Genomic DNA, 20,255 nt, shown 5'->3' with positions numbered 1-20,255 from the left:
TTACATTTTACTTTTATTATATATTCAAATTTATTGTTATTTTAATTCTAAGTACTCCAAACAAACATTAGGAAAATCAAATCCAGGGAGACTGAACTTTAAGTATTTCTTTAAAGGTTTCTGAGCTGCTTTTATCTCTTATTTATAGATTTGATATTTGACAGTTAGACAGTACCCTATTAAAAGTTAGAAAAGTTATCAGCAGTCAAGGTCACTGACTTTGACAAACAGTTACCACCTCAGCAAAGTGCAAAGAAACAAGAGAAAGCACTACGAGAGCACAAACCTCGAACAAGGCTGTTCAGATTCCCACGGACACAGTGTAATCCAATATCTCACTAAATTGTAAATGATAATAATAACAATAATCACCAACTCAAACGAATAATTTCCTTGGACTATCACCTCCATTCTAAATACATTTGATCCAAAACATCTACTTTTAAAAACACAACTTTCATGGTGGGGATAATAAATAAATAAATAAATAAATACTTGATAGTGTTTCACGGACTTTATTATAATAATTTTTGCATTTACATTTATTACACATGGAGCTCTACAGTTTATTGCACATATAAAAAGGTATCACCAATAACCAGATCAACTGCCCAAAAGGTCTAATAAATACGCAGTGTATCAAACAAATAACTTTTAAATCGTAAAATCTCGTAAAAAGACATTGTTTGTCTCTGGACATGTTAAGTGAGTCCTCCTGTGGCATCACAATTATTCAACAATTGTCTTTTTATGACACGTGAAGACCATGAAAGTGACTGATACATCCAATATTCTCATGATATAGTGGTTAGCCATGAAATAAAGCTAACGTTAGCCTGCTAATATGGCCAGGTTCAGAGTGAAGATTTACAGACGTAATACAGAATATTATGGTTGACACATTTGATCAAAATGCTGTTAAACAACAATGTCAAGTGGCAGAAATACAATAAGCACACATTTCAAACTAGTGTTTACATTAAACTACATAAGCTGTTGGTAGTTAGCCAAGTTTGTGCCATCATTAAAAACAAAACAATTCTGCATTCATACCCGACAGCTTTAACACAAAGCTTATTACTGGACCAATGTTGTCAGGTTAAACAAATCCTGTCAAATTATAAACCAGCCCACATCAGATCTAAAACAAGAAGCACATGATAGAGGAAATGGTTTTATTGCAGCCCCGACACCTGCAAAAAATAACTTATTTATACTTTAGCATAACTGTATTTGTAAGGCATTATTAGTAATAAAGGCACTACTCCAGTTTTTCCCTATCAGGCATTGAGACAATAAGACTTTAAAGTTTAAATTATTAATAATTCTGAAAAATACTTAAAATATTACACCTACGGCTTTAATGAATAAAAATGAGCATACAAAATACAGAGTTAAATAAAAACAGCAGTTTTACACATTGGCACAACTGCCCGAGGAGCAGATATTAAACTTTATCAACCACAAATCCTCAGTTCCTCCCATGAAGGCAAATGTTGATAAGACAGTTATTTCCCCTTAAAAAATATTTCAAATTTTTCCAAGAAACTGTGTATTTCACAAGTGAAGTCTTTGACAAAGAGAATTTTCCTGGTTGTATTTTTGAGCTAGTGCTGTAAAGGAACTCTTGCATGGGGAACTGGTTTGAAATCAAACATATTCTCGGTTTTCGATGTCCTTTTTGATCGCTTTTTTGATGCGGTCAATTTCATCTTCCTCTGAACTATCATATTTATAGTCCTTCTCTTTCTTGTCTTTGTCAAAAGCAGCATTGTTATGGTCTGCGCCTTCTTCTGGCGTGGTGGCCTGCAGCTCCTCTCGTATGGAATTGAGCTCCACCAGACCATCATGTAGTTGCGTTGCTACTTCCCTGATTTTGGCAGCAAACTCAGACTTGGCTCCTTTCTTGAGTTCCTTCGAGTCTTTAGCCACAAAGTAGATGTCCATACCTACGAAGAGGCCAGTGAGTACTCCGGTGGCCATACTGGCGATCTGGACCGCTCTGGCTGCCGTGCTGCCGGCCACGTTTGCAATCTGGACCACACGCATGATCTCATTGGCATTGATGAGGATAGCTTTTCCTGCCATGGCGCCGTCCTCATAGAAACTACTACTGAGGACAGGGAAGTCACGATTGTAGGCATGATTTTTCATCTTGATCAGGTCAAATTTGCGCAAGTTTTCAATTCCTTGCTTGATGAATTTCAGGCACTTGTTCAAGTCCACCATCTTCTCCTGGTAGTCCTCCACGATATGCTCCACCTTCTTCCGGTACATGGAGTTGTTGACCTGGTTGGAGATGCCACCACCTGCCGAAGTCAGACCACCAGCCGTGGCGATGCCGAGTCCTACCGCCGTCACAATCAACGAGGTTCCCATGGTGATTGGGGCCAAAGCGAGGCCAGCGATGGTGGCAACGCCCCCAATGGCACTGGTGGAGCCGCCTGTGATCTGGGCAATCTTTGTGTTCTTGTTGAACTTGTCCAAACCATCGGCCATACCGTTGAGGTCGATGACGTGCTGCCAGAGACTCTCAGCTCGCTCTGAGAACAGTTTGTTGAAGACACGAATTCCCTTCTGTACCTTTTCAGCCGTCAAAGCAAACGCCCTGAAAAGAGAAAGTCATTGTGACCAAAAAGTGTCTTAGTTTGTAGCAATGAAGACAGTAGTCCAATAAAATGTATTTTTCCCACAAAGCACCTCCTTAGTAACAACATCGTGATGAGTGTTTTCCTCAGAAGGATAGATTCTTGTAAAATCGCTTTCAATCTATTACCTTATTGCTGATAACTGTAAAAAAAGAGTTTATCCAAAACCTAATAGGTTGATTGGAATAAAATAAACATAATTACATATCCCTTCTTCTTAATGAAATATAAAACTCCTTACTTGGCCTCTTCTTTTTCTGTCATGTCTTCATCCTGAGGCGGCAGGTCTTCCCATTCTGAGAGAGAAAAATAAATAAAGTAAGCTTTCAAACATTACAAAAACAACATTAACAGACAGTTTGTATGTATGAAGAGTGGTCGGTCTAAAATTGCACTTTTTATTTTTAATCTAGAGGCTCAACGGCGATGTCTGTACACTTCTATTCTTCTGGTCGTAGAAGAAACTAAGTAACTTACGTTCCACTGTGTTCCACCACTCCATGAGATCCTCCACATCCTGAAAGATATTATTACATTTGTATGGGTTTGAATTGTTCACTGTAATTAATAATGATGCATCAGACGACATTACACTACATTTTGTTGACCGTCTTCAGGCTCTGATGGGTCGACGCGTAGGTCCTCCAGCCGGTCAAACAACGACTTGTTTCCACCTTCATTCTGAGACAACACAAATAATACAGCGTTGAAGTCAAACTGTACATGCAGGGTCTCTGCAGGTTTCAACAAGTCAAATTTAAGACTTTTAAAGACTTTTTAAAGACCATAACGAATACAATTTAAGAGCAATTTCACATCCATACTGCCAAAAAAGTACTAAAGACATGAAGGAAACATTTCAAAGCGAGACTGAAGTTTATGCATGACCTTTTAAAATTGTATTTAAGACCTTTTGTGAGATTTTAGGAGAATTTTAGACATTTTAATTCAAATTATTGGATGCAAGACTTTTTAAGACCCTGCAGATGAGAACATTATTTATAGCTCAAGTAGTATGACACACAGATACACACTATGTTCACTTTCACTTGTTATGTGCTTATGTGCTATCACTTCCTTGTTAGGAGGAAGTGATGGTCAAAGGGATTTCAAAAGACAAGACTTATTTCTGCTGTTTTTGCAGAAGTGTTCACAGACATGTTGAAAACCGAAGCTGGGAAACGAGTCTGGCCACATTGCAACCTAATCTCTGCCTTGCCGTTCTCTGACGAGCAGACGCACAAACACCGTGTGAGGGCGTGGAGGTGGGTTTCATGTCAGCACATTGGGTGAAATAGTGCCCGCTGGGAGCTGAGTGTCTCACCAGAGACAACATAACTGCTAGAGTGAGGTTGTTGTCAGGGAGGAGGAGGAAGAAGGGTCAGGTGACTGAAACAGATGTCTTGTAATCACAAATGACAATGACTAACACGTCAGTCTGGTGAACAAAATAAGTCAACTGTATCTTAATGCACAGAGTGTGTGAAGTGTCTACATGAAAGAAAGTAAAAAAAAAAAAAGAGCAGAAAGATATAATTCCCCCACCCCCCTTTTACCTCTGCAGTGTCGTCATTCTTCTGTTTGACTTTGGCCTGTAAAAAAAAAAAAAAAGACAAATACTTAAAACACAGTACAACTGTTGTAGTATTTGAGTTATTTGTTTGAATACAATCAAGGCAGTTAAAAATCTACAGAGATTTTTCACAAAGCAAAAACAAACAAACAGTCAGCTAAAATATTAACAGGAAAGTAACTTTGTATTCTTAACGCAACAAACGTCATACTTTGAGTTTGCAGCCAGACGCAAGGTCAACAATGAATATACATCTGGATAAACTAAATGCAAATTTAAAATACATTTAATATAAACAAATACTACAAAAAAAAAATTACACGTTTTACTGAAAACCTTATACGACTAAAAACAAACCCAAACGAACCTGGATTTGTTTTCTTTTATTTTCTACTTGTTTTCCTTTATTCATCTCTTCTTCCTAACCTGTCCATGTCATGTATTTATATGTGCAGTTATTAAATTGTTTGTACACAGTAAAATGGTGAAAAATAAGAGGATACACAAAATGGACGCAGTGCTTCCTCGAAGGTCACAATGGCTCATTGAGGAAAATGAATACCAACACAATGAAAGGTGTGACGCATCAACATTTACTTCCTTTGTCAAAGCACCAAACCAGGGACTATTTCTTTAAATCTCTAAATGTTAATTTCTACAGTATGGAATGGAGAGATTATAATACAGAGCAGTGAAGCTGCGCTGGAGATTTGGTTTTGTCTTTGAGTGAGAAACGTTTGCAGTTCCCAGTTACAGACTTATGATATGACTACAAGGATAAAGACTGCTCACTGAACACAATGTGCAGCATTGTGGCTGAAAATAACTATGAAATAACCATGTTCAGGGTATCAGGTAACATTTTCCAGTGTTTCTATAGACGGGGAGTGTTGACACGAAAGGGGACAAGTTAGAACAAGTTGCTTGTTTGAAAAATACCTTGACCCGTGGCATGAAGGGATTGTGTCGCTTAGGTTTCTTGACTTTGGTCTAAAAAAAAAGAAGAAGGAGGATTGCATTTTAGTTTAAGTAAAACTTCAAGTCAAACTGATATTAGAAATTAGACTTCAACAAACCTCTTTTTTCTCCTTGGCGTCATCGTCATCTGTGTTTTGCTCTTTGGCTAAAGACTCAGCTTCTTCTTTTAGCTCTTCATCATCAGACTAAATGAAGAAAGCAAATCATAAACAAACAAACAAAGAAAACCTTGATGTTTCAATGCAGTTTATGAATTTCCTGTGTAAATGTAACATTCATTCCAAATTTGGAATTATTCTCGAATATTATTTTATGTATTCAGTGTATTGATGAAGGCAAAAAGTAAAAAAAATAAATCATGCACCTTGGCTCCAGCACGAGACCACGGGTTGTGTCTTTGTTTTTTCACCTTGGTCTGTAAAAAAAAACAAAGTTGACTCGGTGAGAGGTGTGTTAGAGGGAATGAGAAGCAACAACTGGAAAAACTACATTTCATCACAGACACTGGTGACATAGAGGCTTGTACTTCATATCTGAGCTGCTATCTGCTCTTATGACTTACAGAAAAACTAATTCATCTTACTAACAAACAGACAGTTGTTCAAGAAGTCCATATGTTCACAAATATGTCAAGATAATTTCAGAATGAAATGACTGAAAAAATATCTTCATGTAAACAATAGCACACGAACAAGAACAAGACCAAGACCAGACTTGTGCTGAGGCCAAGACGGTGGGACTAGGCCAATTTCATCATGGTGAATCCTCTTTGAATCAACTGGATGTAGAAGCTGATTATTCAAATCATCCACATTGGCAATATATATACACACATACACACACACACATATATATATATATATATGTATATACATAGATTTGATGTAAATAAATCCACCAAGTTTCAATATCACAAGATATTTCAAACTTACTGCTTTGCTCTCTGCAAGGTTCGCCTCATCTGCCTCTTTGACCTCAGCAGATTCATCTTCGTCACCTGACTGGCTCTGCAGCAAAATAGAAAAATGATTCGGTAACTCGAACGAAATCCTCATGGTAGCAGCTATGCCTCAGCCATTCAGGTTCAAGTTGCAGTTTACATCCAACACTTAAGAACACACAACCACATCATGGTGGCTTTGACCTACAGCTGGTCAGTTCATTATTGTGTCTAAGTGAATGTTTGAATCAAATAAAATCCCCCCCAATTAATCCTTGAGATAAGGTCTGACATGTGAGTGTTTACTGGCAGGAATTTAAACTAATGATCAGTTTGTTTATATAAGTGTAAAATGGTTTGGTTTTATACACTGAACCACGAGGCCGGGAATCAGGCCTACAAGGCCTAAACCTTGGATGATTGCAGACACACAAAAGATAATGAATCCCAGAGTGAATTTCTCATTCAGATTAATGATGCAGCAGTAAATGAATTTACATACATCTGTTTAGATGAGTAATCCAGAAAAAAAGTCAAGGATTCACTTGATTTAGGATGGATAAAATACAGTCAGTCTCACAGCAGTCAGTCTCACCTGCTGTGAGGTGAGGTGGAGCATGACTCCCTTGGGACCGGTGTTCTATTCTCATACAAAGCTTGATGAGACAAACAGCCACAAACCAAGAAGAAAAAAACAAGCTGCTCTGTTGTGGTGTTGCGTTTTATGTCGTCGTTGGCCGTCGGCGCACCAGTACAGTGACTAGTTACGCATCTCCCAGAATAGAGCACAGCACACAACCTGCCTACCAAGTTAAGGTACTGTTCTCAGTCAAATTTATGGAAATCCTTTCTTGTTTTCAAAGGTCTCCACAGTTATCTGACATGCTAGTGAAATGGGAGTCCTTCATATGTTGCAATCTGCAGTCCCACCATTAGAGGTCACTTATTCTCACACACTGGACGAGGGCTGAACACGGGGAAAATATCTACTGTACAATACGTTTCTTTCTGACATTATTGCGATTGGGTTTCTTTTAAATCTAGCTGTAGTTTGATGGGTTACAGATTTAAAATGTGAGGAAGTAGGTAACAAAAACAAAAAAAAACAACAACAGTATCAATTTGACCCTTGTACCATGTTTACACATCAATACCTGATGTTTGTTCTTCAGCTTCAGCTGACCATGTCTCGCTGCTTTGTCCATCTCCTATAATGGAACCACAACATTTTTCTAAAACACGCAGGCTCACAGTCCAACATCGATACACACAGACAAACATCACCTCTCAACTCTTACTGATAGTCTATATAGCAATTGTGGTCTAACTATGAGAAAAAGAGTATGCAGAGGCTTAAGGTAGCTTACAATGATGCAATGAGGCTACTGCTTCGTGTCCCTAGGTGGTAAAGTGCCAGCCAATTTTGTGTCCACTCAAGTGCCTACCTGTGAGGCACTATTAAGACAATTGATGTTTGGCTTTATGTGCCACCTGGACAAGTCAGAGAACCAAATAATTGAAGGCCTCGTCAGCCCTCTGAAAAGCTGATATAGGCTCACTTCGAGGTTAAGAAGGCATTGGTGCAATAGCCTGTATGTCCTGGAGGCCAATATGTGATTATTCTATCTATCTATTCGTATCAATCTATGTATTTTGTATCTCCTTTTATACTATTTATTATGTATATGTATGATATGGACCTGTGTCTGCAATAAAGCTTTATTATTATATATTCTGCAAATATTGCAGTTTTTACCTCCTTTGATGGTCTTGGAGGAATGACAGGAGTGTCCTGCAGAGGACAAATAGAAGACACACAGTATGCTATAAAACAGTATAAACGTTATGTATATATATATATATATATATATATATATATATATATATATATATATATATATATATATATATATATATATATATATATATATACACACATACATACATATACACTACCGTTGAAAAGTTTGGGGTCACTTATACAATTTTGTTGCGTTTTCCATTAAAAGTCACACTTTTCTTTATCAAAACAGTTGCAAAATGAATAGAAAATTTAGTCAAGACATTGACAAGATTAGAAATAATGATTTTTATTCAAAATAATAATTTTGCCCTTTCATCAAAGAACCAGCTAAACTGTTTTCAGCTGTGCTAACATAATTGCACAAGGGTTTTCAAATGATCCAATAGCCTTCCAACGCAAATAGCAAACACAATGTACCATTAAAACACTGGAGAGATGGTTGCTGGAAATGGGCCTCTCTACACCTATGTACATATTCCATTAAAAAACAGACGTTTGCAGCTAGAATAGTCGTTTACTACATTAACAATTTCAACCCCCAAACTTTTGAACGCTAGTCTATATATGTAGACATTTTATGATGACAAATCTATACATTTTATGAAAAATGATTCTTCAATTTCATTGTTGTAAACAGCAACAGTATTTTTTTTTCTCTGATCTAAAAATGTAGAATTATAGCGAATATGGAAAGTGCACACTGATTACCTGATTATCCTCAGTTCCTCTTGGTTTCGCTCTGTCGTAAGTGGAGGTCCTCTTCATCTCCTGCAAAAATCACAAGACAGAGACGGATGGAGGAGAAATCAGAGGTGTTTCATCTGGACGTACGCGTCTCTGAGCGGCAGTTGTTATCCGTTGCATGGAAACAAACCTCTTTTGTCGGTCTGGGTGGGACCAGCGGCGTTTCACTCCTTTCTTTCTTTTCCTCCATTTCTTGCTGGATCTTTTTTCTTCTGACCTGATGAACACACACACACACACACACACACAGGGTCACACAGTGACCTGGAGGAGGATCAGCTTTGTTTGTTTACTTGTACTTCTAACTTTGTGAGAACCAGTTTGGTGAATTAGACCTTATTGAAAGAGGGCATTTTGGGGAAATTAGGACATTTTGGGGAAGTAACAGAATTTGGCGAAGTAAAAGCATTATGACGGGGCTACGAAAGGGATTTCCAGTGAGTGTCCTTAAAAAAACAGAAGCATGAGTAAGTGTATAAAGTTACTGATGACTCAGCAGTGACATCTTTATTAGACTAACCGGTTTCGGCATCTCTTCCACTCGTTTCCCGTTCTCCTTGAGCATTTCTGTGTCTTCAGAGTCTTTCTGAACAAATGATATAAAACATTTGATCTTAAATTGCATCATCAGCAATCTGATTACTTGTAAATGTTGTGTTTACAAGGACATAGCATATGATTTAACATTTTGTTGAACATTCTCAAATGCTTTTGATATTTCAACACAGATGTTTTTTACTCTGCCTGCCATGCCAACCATTGATTTACATTGCATGGCACGGACGTCAAAGTTGCAAATAGCATGGTTTTTCATATTGTACCGACATGAAAAGAAACCAATGGTTGCCAGAAATGCCAGAAAAGTCCACATTCCCAACACCGCCATCTTAGTCACGATCACGACCACTAGTTCCTCAACCATCACCAAACACATCCAACAACATTTATTTACTTTATTTCCTGTGTTGAACAAATCCAGTTTGGACATAGCTCCAGTCTTGGTGTTCTGTGTGAAAGTGAAAGATTTAAGTGCTAAATCTAGTCGATTCATGTACATTTTGTTTTTTTGGGTTCATCACCCAAGCATCACCCTCAGCCCTCTTAAAACCAGAGGAGATGATGTCATCAAGTACAGGGGCTATACGTTCACATGGCAAACAAGAGAATAATGATGTCACCACAAGACTGCTGTATAACCTTCCTGAGCAAACAAAGACAATTTGGTTGCCAAGAGGATGTTAAACAAACACAGTATACCTAAAGAGAAATAAACAAAGCAGAACTTCTTAATAAAGTAGTTTCAGCGATTTTTACTGATGCACAAGCAGAAACCAGTTAGACTGCTGTAGTGTCATGTTGCCTTGTTTTCTTTTCAGGGTTTAGGATTGTCAACACGACAGTAGCAGTAGCAGCATTATCCACAATTCAGGTCTTATTCTTACCCTCTCTCTACTGGGGACGTTTATTTTCAAAGCTTTAAACACTCACACTCCTCAAAAAACAAAGTCGTAGTTAAGCCATAAAACAAAACAAAACAGGGAAGTTGAGCTGGGCTCTCTAATAGAGCCTGTGGGTATGAAATCGTTAAAAACATCCCTGTTTTTGACCTACTAAACACAACAAACTACTTCACAATGTCTCACACACACACGTTGTGGTGAAGAACTGCACATACAGGAAGTAGCAGTGTTCTCTGTGAATAAAAACACCAAAATATAACATGGAAGCTTGTCTCCATTTAAATGAGGGGTGTCTCCACCAGTGTAAGGTTTCACTAAGCTTAGAATAGTCAAACAGAAATAAGGAAATGTCAAAGTACCCGTTTGTTCCCCGACAACTTCTCCCTGCTTGCAGGTGGATCCTCATCATCAGAACTTGCCTGCTTCTCGTTCTGCAGAGCAGATGTACATGACGAAAGAGTGAGGCTGTACAATTCTTATTATTGTGTGTGTTTATTGTCCGTATGTGCCATCCTTACTTTGTTTGCAGTTCTAAAAGGATTCAGCTTCGTCATTGCCTCAGTGAATTTATTCTAAAAAGGAGGAAATGTTTATTACAGACCACGTTTTGTGAAGAAAGATGATAAACAAATTAATGAATGAACATTTAAAAACCTGTTTGTGACTCGACTGCTCCTCCCCGTTGTCCAGCAACTCCTCATCATCTGTGTCTCTGTTCTTCTCCTGTGAATATAAACTATTTTTACTAAACTAGTTTGTAGAAGTTCTAGCAATACTATATCCCATATGTATTTAATCTTCTATTTATTTTAAATGAGAGTCCCTATTTACTTTGAGGGAGGTGTGATTTAATCTGAACTTACCTGTTTGTCAGTGTAGAAGGTGCTTTTCATCATTGCACTGAAACCGTTCTGAAATTGGACACAAAGACACTGTTTCTCTCACCTTATCACACAATCATCTTGTATTTGAGCCTGTTACTAAATATCGTTGCAGAGACTCCACCCTGACACAAAAGACAAAGCACTTTAGGACTTAAACGGACAATGTGTCGTCCCCTGTTGCTTTAGTGTTCATGCAAAAATGCAAACACACACACACAAATAAAAACAAGCCTCGTCTCTCACCTTTGAAGACTTTTCTGTGAGGCTTTCACTGCTGCCAGAGAGTTCAACATCCACAGACAGATTATCCTACAAACAGGGAGATATCATAACGTGCTATTTTATGCTTTAAAAACCAACACAAGTATTGATTTACCATTTAAGTATGTCACACAACTCATTTCCAGTGTAACATACTTCCCACTTTTCCAGGAACTATTGCTCAAACAAAATATTACACTTATTGTATTCAAAAGCGGACATTGAGAAAAACGTCCATCTTACCTGAGACTGAGATTTGGCACCTTTTTTCTTGAATACACCACTTAGAAATCCTCCTTTCTCCTGTAAAAAATAATTAACATTCACTATTTACACTACTGTTCAAAGGTTTGGGGTCATCTATACAATTTTTTTGTGTTTTCCATTAAAAGTCACACTTTTATTCATCAAAAGAGTTGCAAAATGAATATAAAATATAGTCAAGACATTGACAAGATTAGAAATAATGATTTTTAGAACCAGCAAAACTGTTTTCAGCTGTGCTAACATCATTGCACAAGGGTTTTTAAGGGTTTTCTAATCATCCAATAGCGTTCCAACACGATTAGCAAACACAATGTACCGTTAGAACACTAGAAATGGGCCTCTATACACCTATGTACATATTCCATTAACCAGACATTTGCAGCTAGAATAGTCATTTACCACATTAACAATGTATAGAGTGTATTTCTTCCAAACTTTTGAACGGTAGTGTATATATTGTTATGAATAGTTTCATCAGCTGATGATGCAGGACACAGCTTGTACAAAACTCACCTTTGCATTGTTCTCTGCAAGGTTGTCGTTGCTGCCGGATAGTTCATCGGGTCCAGACAAATCGTCCTGACGGTGAGAAACAAACATCACTGGAGTTATTTATAACGCCACATAATGTCACACAAGTAAAAATGTGAAACGTGTTCACAACCCTCACCTGGGACTGTGTTCTCTTTGGGGATTTCTTAAATATTCCACTGAACATCCCACCTGATTCCTGGGAAAAGACAAAAAAAAAAAAGAAAAGACAGACTACAATATGTTACAGATATTAACCTGGTTCTACAAGGAGTCAAACAAACAAAGACACAAACAAAATTCAATGATAAGACTAAAAAGGTAGGTGACCTTACTCACCTTAGTGCTGCCAGTTACGGAAAGATTGTCGCTGCTGCCCGAGAGCTCGCTTGGTGCAGTCAAATCCTCCTGAAGGACAGAAAGTAAAGAAAGTGAGTACATCCAATTATTATTATTAAAAAAAATAGATGAGTGAGAGGCACAACTCTCACCTGGGATTGTGTCCTCGCTCCAATGGCCTTGTGTGGTTTTTTAAACATCCCACTGAAAATACCACCTGACTCCTGCAAGAAGGAAAAAGAGGATCCACAGGGTTTAAGATCTCAAATGGAAAGAGGAAGAATTTCACTTATTAATTCACTGATTTCAGTGACTTTAACTCAGTACACACTTCACTTAGGAAGTTTTTGAGCAGCTTTAGTATGAAGGCTCAGGGTTAAAATAGATGTTGACTGACAGTTCAGATATAACAGATTATAATCTTCTTGTTAAACAGTGTACGACACGTTCATGGAGGAGCCAGGCTTGAAGGAACCTCACCTTAGCGCTGCCAGTTGCAGAAAGATTGTCGTTGCTGCCAGAAAGCTCGGTTGGTGCAGTGATATCGTCCTGATAGACAGAAACAAGTGAGCACATCCACATATTATCATCAACTAATAATGTGACACCAAATCAAAATGAAAGCTGAGTGAGAGGCACAACTCTCACCTGGGATTGTGTCCTCGCTCCAAAGGCCTTCTGTGGTTTTTTAAACATCCCACTGAAAATCCCACCCGACTCCTGCGTGAAAAGAAAACCATTTAGAAAATGTGGTATGAGATAATTCTCCCCACAGTGGAGAATTCTTGTTATGTATCCTTCGGGTTTCAGATCTCAAATGGAAAAACAGTAACTTGCTGTGTACAAGACATGTTCATGGAGGTGCCAGGCTTGAGGGAACCTCACCTTAGTGCTGCCAGTTTCAGACAGATTGTCGTTGCTGCCTGAGAGCTTGCTTGGTGCAGTCAAATCCTCCTGAAGGACAGAGGCAAACATCTCCAGTCAGAGCATGTGAGTGGAGCAGATCAATGGCAATTTCCACTCTCAAGGAATGGTCTGCTCCCTTGTCCCCCTACCTCAAATCTGCTGCAAACTACTTTGGTCAATATTCACGGTTAATTTGTTCACAGCTCACATTGGAAAAAAAAGTAAAACAATATGCATTGTAGTATAGCGATGAGCCAACACTGGCAATTCTTGCCAAGTCAGCTTTTGGAAAGAAAAGAAAAATCTAAAATCCAAAAGGATCCATAAACTCTAAATAAGTATGTACTGTATATAGTGTCAAGAAATATTTCAGCCACCACCATGTGACGAGGGCGTGATCCAGTTTACATAAAGCGGATTAAGATTTCCAGCTCCACACGACACTCTCTACATTTTTCTCAGGATTGGTGTTTGCGATCTCATGTTACCCAGTAGCTTTTCTGTACTGCACACAGGAAGTGATTTGCAAAAAGGGGGACAGCTAAAAATGCAACAGAGTGCTTACAAAAACTGCTACAAAAACCTGCAATATATATATATATATATATATATATGTACACACACACACACACACACACACATATACATATATATATATATACACACACACATATATATATATATATATATATACATATATATATATATATATATATATACACACACATATATATATATATATACATACACACACACACACACACATACATATATATATATATATATATATATGTGTGTGTGTGTATATATACACAAATACATATATAACTATATTGCATATTCTTATAGCCTATACGTTTGAATATAGCAATGTTAATAGAAGTAGCATAAATGCTCTGTGTTGTAAGGGTTAAACATGCCGTTTCATGCTCTGGTCAAAATCCTCCCACTCGTGCTCCGTTCACACACCCTCTCTCCAGTTTGTATCAGCTTTCCTTTGAATTCTAGATCACATTTCAGACACACGGCTCTCACCTGGGATTGTGTCCTGGCTCCAATTGGCTTTGGAGATTTTTTAAACATCCCACTGAACATCCCACCTGACTCCTGAAGAACGGAGGGGGTAAAGGGTCACATAATAATCACTTGATCTGTACAGTGTGTGAGTAACTAAAACAAACTCTACGTTTGTATCTTATGGAATTTACACATCACGCAGTACTTTCCACAAACCTGCTGATGAATGCAGGTTCACCTCGCTCTACCACGCACATGAACACAACACAACATCAACACATAGCTCACATGCTCTATTCAATGTGTTGAGCTGGACACATTTACAAAGACTTCAAAAGGTGATGTCACAGGCTCACACTGAGGAACAACTCACTGTTGTGATGCAAAACATTGCAATGTTTTTTGTATAAATAAAAGTCTCCATACGCGCTGTGATGCTAACTAGATAGAACCCAAGCAACATTTGCCAATTTCTGTCTGTCTATCTACTTAAAAACCTACACTTTTAGGGTTAGGGTTACAATTGGGTTTAGGTTAGGTTTTTTTTAATGTACGTACTATGTGTATTTTTAGACAGTTTTAAACATATTTATTTATTTGTTGTATTTTTACACCATTGGGAGTATCCTATCATAACTTCGATCCTCAGTATGTCTTGTACATATTGCTGAAATGACATTAAAAATGACTTTGACTTAAGGTTAGGCACTTGGTTGTAATGGTAAACACATTATGTCTATGGTGTGTCCTCACTAAGGTATAAAAACAAGTTTGTGCATGTGTGAGTGTGTGTATACTCACATTTTCAACGTGTATTTCTTTTATTTTATGTTTTATTGTGATTTTATTTGAAGTCATATGAAAAGATTGTTGTTAATAAAGAGGATTAAAAAGGAGTTTATTCTGAAACTTGTCTAAAGTATAAAAAATACTCACCTTGGTGTTTTCAGGGAGCTCACTGTCCAAAAGATCCTGAAACATGAGATCATCTTTTAGCCTCGAACAGAAAGAACACAGCACTACTTTCTAAGTTACTAAACGCATTGTGAATGAAGCTGATTATGTTTTGTTTCCCCAGGAGACATTTGGATAAATGAAGATCACCTGCGAAGGCCTCCGGACATGTCCTGGTTTGTGAGACGCTTTTAGAATTCCTCCATACACTCCTGGTTTATCCTGGAAAAAAAAGGTTTAGTTTAGAGGACAAAGAAAGGTTGTTACTAAGAATATTGAATAAGAATATATATAACATCAGAGAGCCAACACTGAACTCACCTTCGATGACTTGTCTAAAAAACTGTCACTACTGACAGAGAGTTCAGGATTTCTTACCGACATGGTGACCTGTTAACACAAAGAATTTTCATTCATTCAAATACTTAATATACATTTTAAAAAAATTTACTTTTATGCCCGTACTGAGGTTATAGCATCATTGCAAATACAGTAGTGTTGCAGTATTACAACATCAATGTAGAGAAAAAAAACACCCTGCATTTTAAATAATCCCTGGACACACGTGGGATTTGGATCAGGCAATTTCAAACAAGGATTTAATTACACTGGACTCACACATACACAGTGGAGACATCAACTCAAAGGATTGGAGAGTTGGTGGCCCTTTTTGCACCTGTAACAGCTTCCACACTTCTAGGAAGACTTTACTCAAGATTTTCAAGTGTTTCTATGTGAATGTGTCCATTCCTTCTCCAGAGCATTTATGAGGTCAGGCCTGGCTCGCGATCTCTGTTCTAGTTAATCTCAAAGGTGCTCGATGGGGTTGACGTCCTCAAACCATGTCTTTACAGTCCTTGATTTATGCACTGGGGCACAGTCATGTTACCAAACCGTTGCCACAAATCTGGAAGCATAGCATTGTCCAAAATGTCTTTGCCTGCTGAAGCGTTAAGATTGTCCTTGATTGGAGATGAAGGGTCCAAGCCCAACGCCTGATTGAAAACACCTGGATTTAACACTGAACAGGTGTGTCCAAATACTTTTGTCCATATAGTGTTTGTTAGTTAGTTAGCCACGACAGACACTGCTCTGGCAACCTTTACATGTCAGACCCGACCAAAGTGAAGTGTTGCCTTTAAAGTCTTAGATTAAATACTAAGCTAATGTATATTGTTGAGTAGTTTAACAATAGGAAATGGAGCAAAATTGCTTTTGACATGCTATAATTACTAAAAAACAAGATGTGGATCATAGTTCAGTCCAAAACTGTTACAAACCTGTGGAGGAGCCTCTTTGGCAGGTTTGGTCGTCTTCTTAAACATTCCTTTCAATCCGCCTCCTTTTTCCTGAAACATTAATAAATATAAGATATCGTCAGCTGACAAGCCAAAAAAGACAAAACAAAGAGAATGGGGCTAAAAATTAAACAAACCACAACATAAAGCATTTACAAACCTTGCCGTTGATGTCATTCAGACTGTCATTGCTCTTTGAAAGGTCACCACTGGCTGATAAATTGTCCTGTAATGTCAGGTTGTAGTTTTTCATAATTAATACACAATATTGGTTATTGTATCAAGTCAAACATAAGAACAAGCCAAATACCTTAAATCAAAGTGGAAAAAAAATTCAAAACAAAGACACTTTCTTCATGATTCTGAGAAAATGTCTTGTTTGTCCAACATGAAGTCAAAGTGTTTGGTATTTTGTGAATGAATTGAGTAAAATGACAGTAAAAATACATTGTTATTGAATTAATTATTCCGTTGTTTATCCAGTGTATTGAACAAGAAACTGAACAATCAAGGTAACAGTCACATGTATCAACTCAATAATGTAGTTTACGGCAATAAATTCAATAAAGTAAATATGAAAACAACAAAGTCACCTGTGCTTGGATTAATGGTTCCACAGATTTAGAAGATCTTTTGAACATCCCACCAAATAATGCCGCTTTGTGCTGAATGGAGAGAGTGAAGAGATGGAGAAAGACAAATATTTCAACATCATGTGAAAACATTCAGGAAGGAATGCACATGGTTTTCTGGGTCACTGTCCGCCTAGCTTCAGGTCCACATTTCAAGTCTGGACTTGAAGCTGTTTGTTTGTTTGTGTCTGCAGTCGAAAATCTGATGACATTAAAATTACTGTGATTATCTTGACTCTACTTCAGGGTAATATTCATCATGATTTGCCCAGTTTCTGTGTGAAATAAAAGGAGATAGTGGGGCAATGATGCAGGTAAACTTAAATGATACCACAGTAAATAACTCAACACCACAAGGAAAAGAGTAAAATATACTTTTTCGTCTTAATGTAGCAAATTATTTTACCCTGTTCCTTTGAAATGATTTTTACCCGTTTTATCTGTTGTTGCACTTTTGAATTTCAAAAAGTGCACAATAAACACATTTGTATTGTTCTTATTATTATTATAACTATAACAACAGACAGTGGGAGAGCTTGTCCACATTAGTGTGGCTTTTAAATTCAATTTGACTAAACGGACTTACAGTTAATTTAATATCTATTGAATTCTATTAAATTGTACTTTTGTTAATTTGATGTATTTTATATTACAGCATACGGATTTGTGTGTTGTGATTTTGACATTGAATTGGCATCACTAACCACATTATAAGCAATAATAAGGTCAAGGTTGTATTTTTCTTAATACGATCATTGGTGATTGGAGGGGTGTGATTGCCTTTAGTGTCGGATTTGACAGCATAATAATAATAATCCTGTCATATTCAGATTCCTTTTGTGTTTACAAGTCGTGGACATTTGAAACTTGTCATCGCTTTGTCACCACAAAATCCTGAAGCAGTTGGCAGTGACACACCCACTGTGTATTATCGCTCTGTATTGGTATCGGTCTGATACGGGTCAAAATCCCTTGATCGGATATCAGACTGTGTATGTAAAATCTGATACAATCCAAAATATGTGTTACACAGTTGGAAAATGTATGTCTTTCAAATGACTCGGCACAAATGTGTCTAAATGTGGTCTAAAAATTACTCTATCGGACTAATATCAGTATTGGTAGATGCTCAAGTTTGGAATAGTGGACAAAAAAAAGTAGTATCTTCCTGTCCCTGCTCAGCTGAAACTTCATATTCAGTGGGGGGCCATGAGGGGGTGGTTTAGCCCATGACCCGCCGATCAGGTTAACACGGCCATGAAACTACAAGCCACTTTATCCTCGTTGTCAAGTGTCCACAGTGAAGAAAATGGACCACAGTTCACAATTTATGAACCACACTGTGTCGTTGTGTTATTAAAACTGAAATATCCAGTCACAAAACGGCTCGAAACCACGTTATTATTTTTTTTTTTTTTTTAAAGAAACCACTTACTTCAACGCTTCCTCCTCCTCCTTCACACTCCAAATCCAACTCCAGGTTATCGTAGCGATTCTGTCAAAAACATTAGCGACGCGTCATTTAAAAATATGTACATTATCAACAACAACATCAAACCAGCTAAAGGACACTTTAAAAAATAATCTGAATTGTGTCGAGGTCAAACTTCGGTTTTTACTAAACTCACCATTTTCACCGTGTGTCTCTGATTCACAGATTAGCGATAACGCTGTGAAACTGTCGTTAGTGGATTAAAATCCCGAGCGGTAAATGTTTAAAATGTCCAACAGTGAGTTTATTTACGTCCTCGACATTTTCCCAATGTCGATACTGATTGTTGGATGTGAAGTTGAAGAACCTCCCTCTCCTCCTCCTCCTCTGTCTCTTCTTCCACGGTGACGAAAAACATGGAGGACACTTCCCACTGTGACACTTCTCTGTGACTGCTACACCTGTTCTTTTAAAAACAAATATTAGTTCTTATTAATGTTTCATAAATGGTGTGGAAAATCACCGACAGCCATTTAAAAATAATATATTTTGAAAGACTGAAATGACAGAAAAATCTATTTTTAGGTTTTAATGTTACGTTCACTAAAGTTGAATAAAGAACACACACACACACACCTGTGTATTGTTGTCGTCCATGACAGGGCGTGTCTGTCTGTCTCTCTTACCTTGGAATGTGCTGCGTTCAAGTGCTGCTCGGAAAATTCAGGACATTTCTGGACTGGAAAAAATATTTTTTGGCCAGCAGTGGATGAAATACGCATTTCTTGACTCAATAAATAACACACTTGTTACATGTGTATATATAATATTACTTAAGTAAAAGTCTATATATAAGTATATGAAATTTACTGTACTTAAGTGTTTGGCGTCCACCTGGGCTATTTGCATGCTTCGTAAATTAACGAAAAAACTATTAGTTATTCCACAACAACTATGGAATAACTAATAATATAGTTTTTACGCTGCAAAGAAGCCTACAAATATATATATAAAAAATATCAAAGAGTCACAGTTTTAATGCAAGATGTCTACCTACCTACCTTTTTTGTTTGTGTTCTATTTTCTTGTATAAATGTATATAGGCCTACATATAAAGTGACACACTTTATCAACACTGCTCATCCATTAAGAAATACACATTATTATTCTTATTATTTATTTTTAATACATATCTATTCATTTGGTCAATGAAAAAAAAAAAAAAAAAAAAACATGCACTGCATTTTTTTTACATGTTTGTATTGGGATTGATTTTTATGAATGAGCCCAATTCAGTGTGAAACACTTTTGTTTACTCAACAGGTTTTACTGCGATTCATTATCTCTCAGGTCAGAGTTGTAAAGGCATTAGCAGATAAGCAGTTTTTAACCGTCTGTCATTCATCGCTCACTGTGTGAATAATCTACTGCTGCTACTTCCACTAAACATGTCAACTCATAAAATAGTACCAACACTGAGAAATTAGGCATTTTTAACATTCAAACAAAGCTAGCAAAGGAATATAGAGGGAATTTTGATGATTAAATGCAAATCCCATCAGAAAAAAAGTAATTTACACAAAACGT

At 37.3% G+C, this 20,255-nt stretch overlaps 1 protein-coding gene across 1 annotated transcript; it reads right to left on the bottom strand.

Annotated features, from left to right (window-relative positions):
* Positions 1-559: 559 nt before the first annotated feature.
* On the bottom strand, positions 560-17,263 carry apol1 (apolipoprotein L, 1). Its single transcript, XM_083889126.1, has 34 exons — positions 17,198-17,263; positions 16,765-16,830; positions 16,587-16,655; positions 15,628-15,696; positions 15,457-15,528; positions 15,289-15,324; positions 14,371-14,442; positions 13,315-13,383; positions 13,078-13,149; positions 12,910-12,978; positions 12,582-12,653; positions 12,430-12,498; positions 12,230-12,289; positions 12,073-12,138; positions 11,536-11,595; positions 11,275-11,340; positions 11,011-11,058; positions 10,802-10,870; positions 10,666-10,719; positions 10,507-10,578; positions 9,208-9,273; positions 8,818-8,904; positions 8,652-8,711; positions 7,896-7,931; positions 7,294-7,347; positions 6,132-6,206; positions 5,564-5,614; positions 5,298-5,384; positions 5,161-5,211; positions 4,205-4,240; positions 3,246-3,329; positions 3,126-3,165; positions 2,890-2,944; positions 560-2,608 (listed from the first exon to the last, which is right to left on the bottom strand). Exons 1-34 carry the CDS (start codon positions 17,243-17,245, stop codon positions 1,651-1,653), a joined length of 3,018 nt encoding a protein of 1,005 aa, XP_083745252.1. The 5' UTR covers positions 17,246-17,263; the 3' UTR covers positions 560-1,650.
* Between the last annotated feature and the right edge of the window lie 2,992 nt (positions 17,264-20,255).

Source organism: Microchirus variegatus (assembly GCF_963457635.1).
Source record: "Microchirus variegatus genome assembly, chromosome: 5".
NCBI lineage: Eukaryota > Metazoa > Chordata > Actinopteri > Pleuronectiformes > Soleidae > Microchirus > Microchirus variegatus.
Note: the sequence above shows the minus strand (reverse complement) of the source record. Positions and strands in the feature narration are given on the sequence as shown.

Coding starts and splice junctions, on each gene's coding strand:
- apol1 (XM_083889126.1), bottom strand. CDS start 17,245: ATGTTCAAAAGATCTTCTAAATCTGTGGAACCATTAATCCAAGCACAG. Junction 12,654..12,909: donor CTGCAACTGGCAGCGCTAAG/GTGAGGTTCCTT, acceptor TCCTTCTTGCAG/GAGTCAGGTGGTATTTTCAG. Junction 11,596..12,072: donor TTGCAGAGAACAATGCAAAG/GTGAGTTTTGTA, acceptor TATTTTTTACAG/GAGAAAGGAGGATTTCTAAG.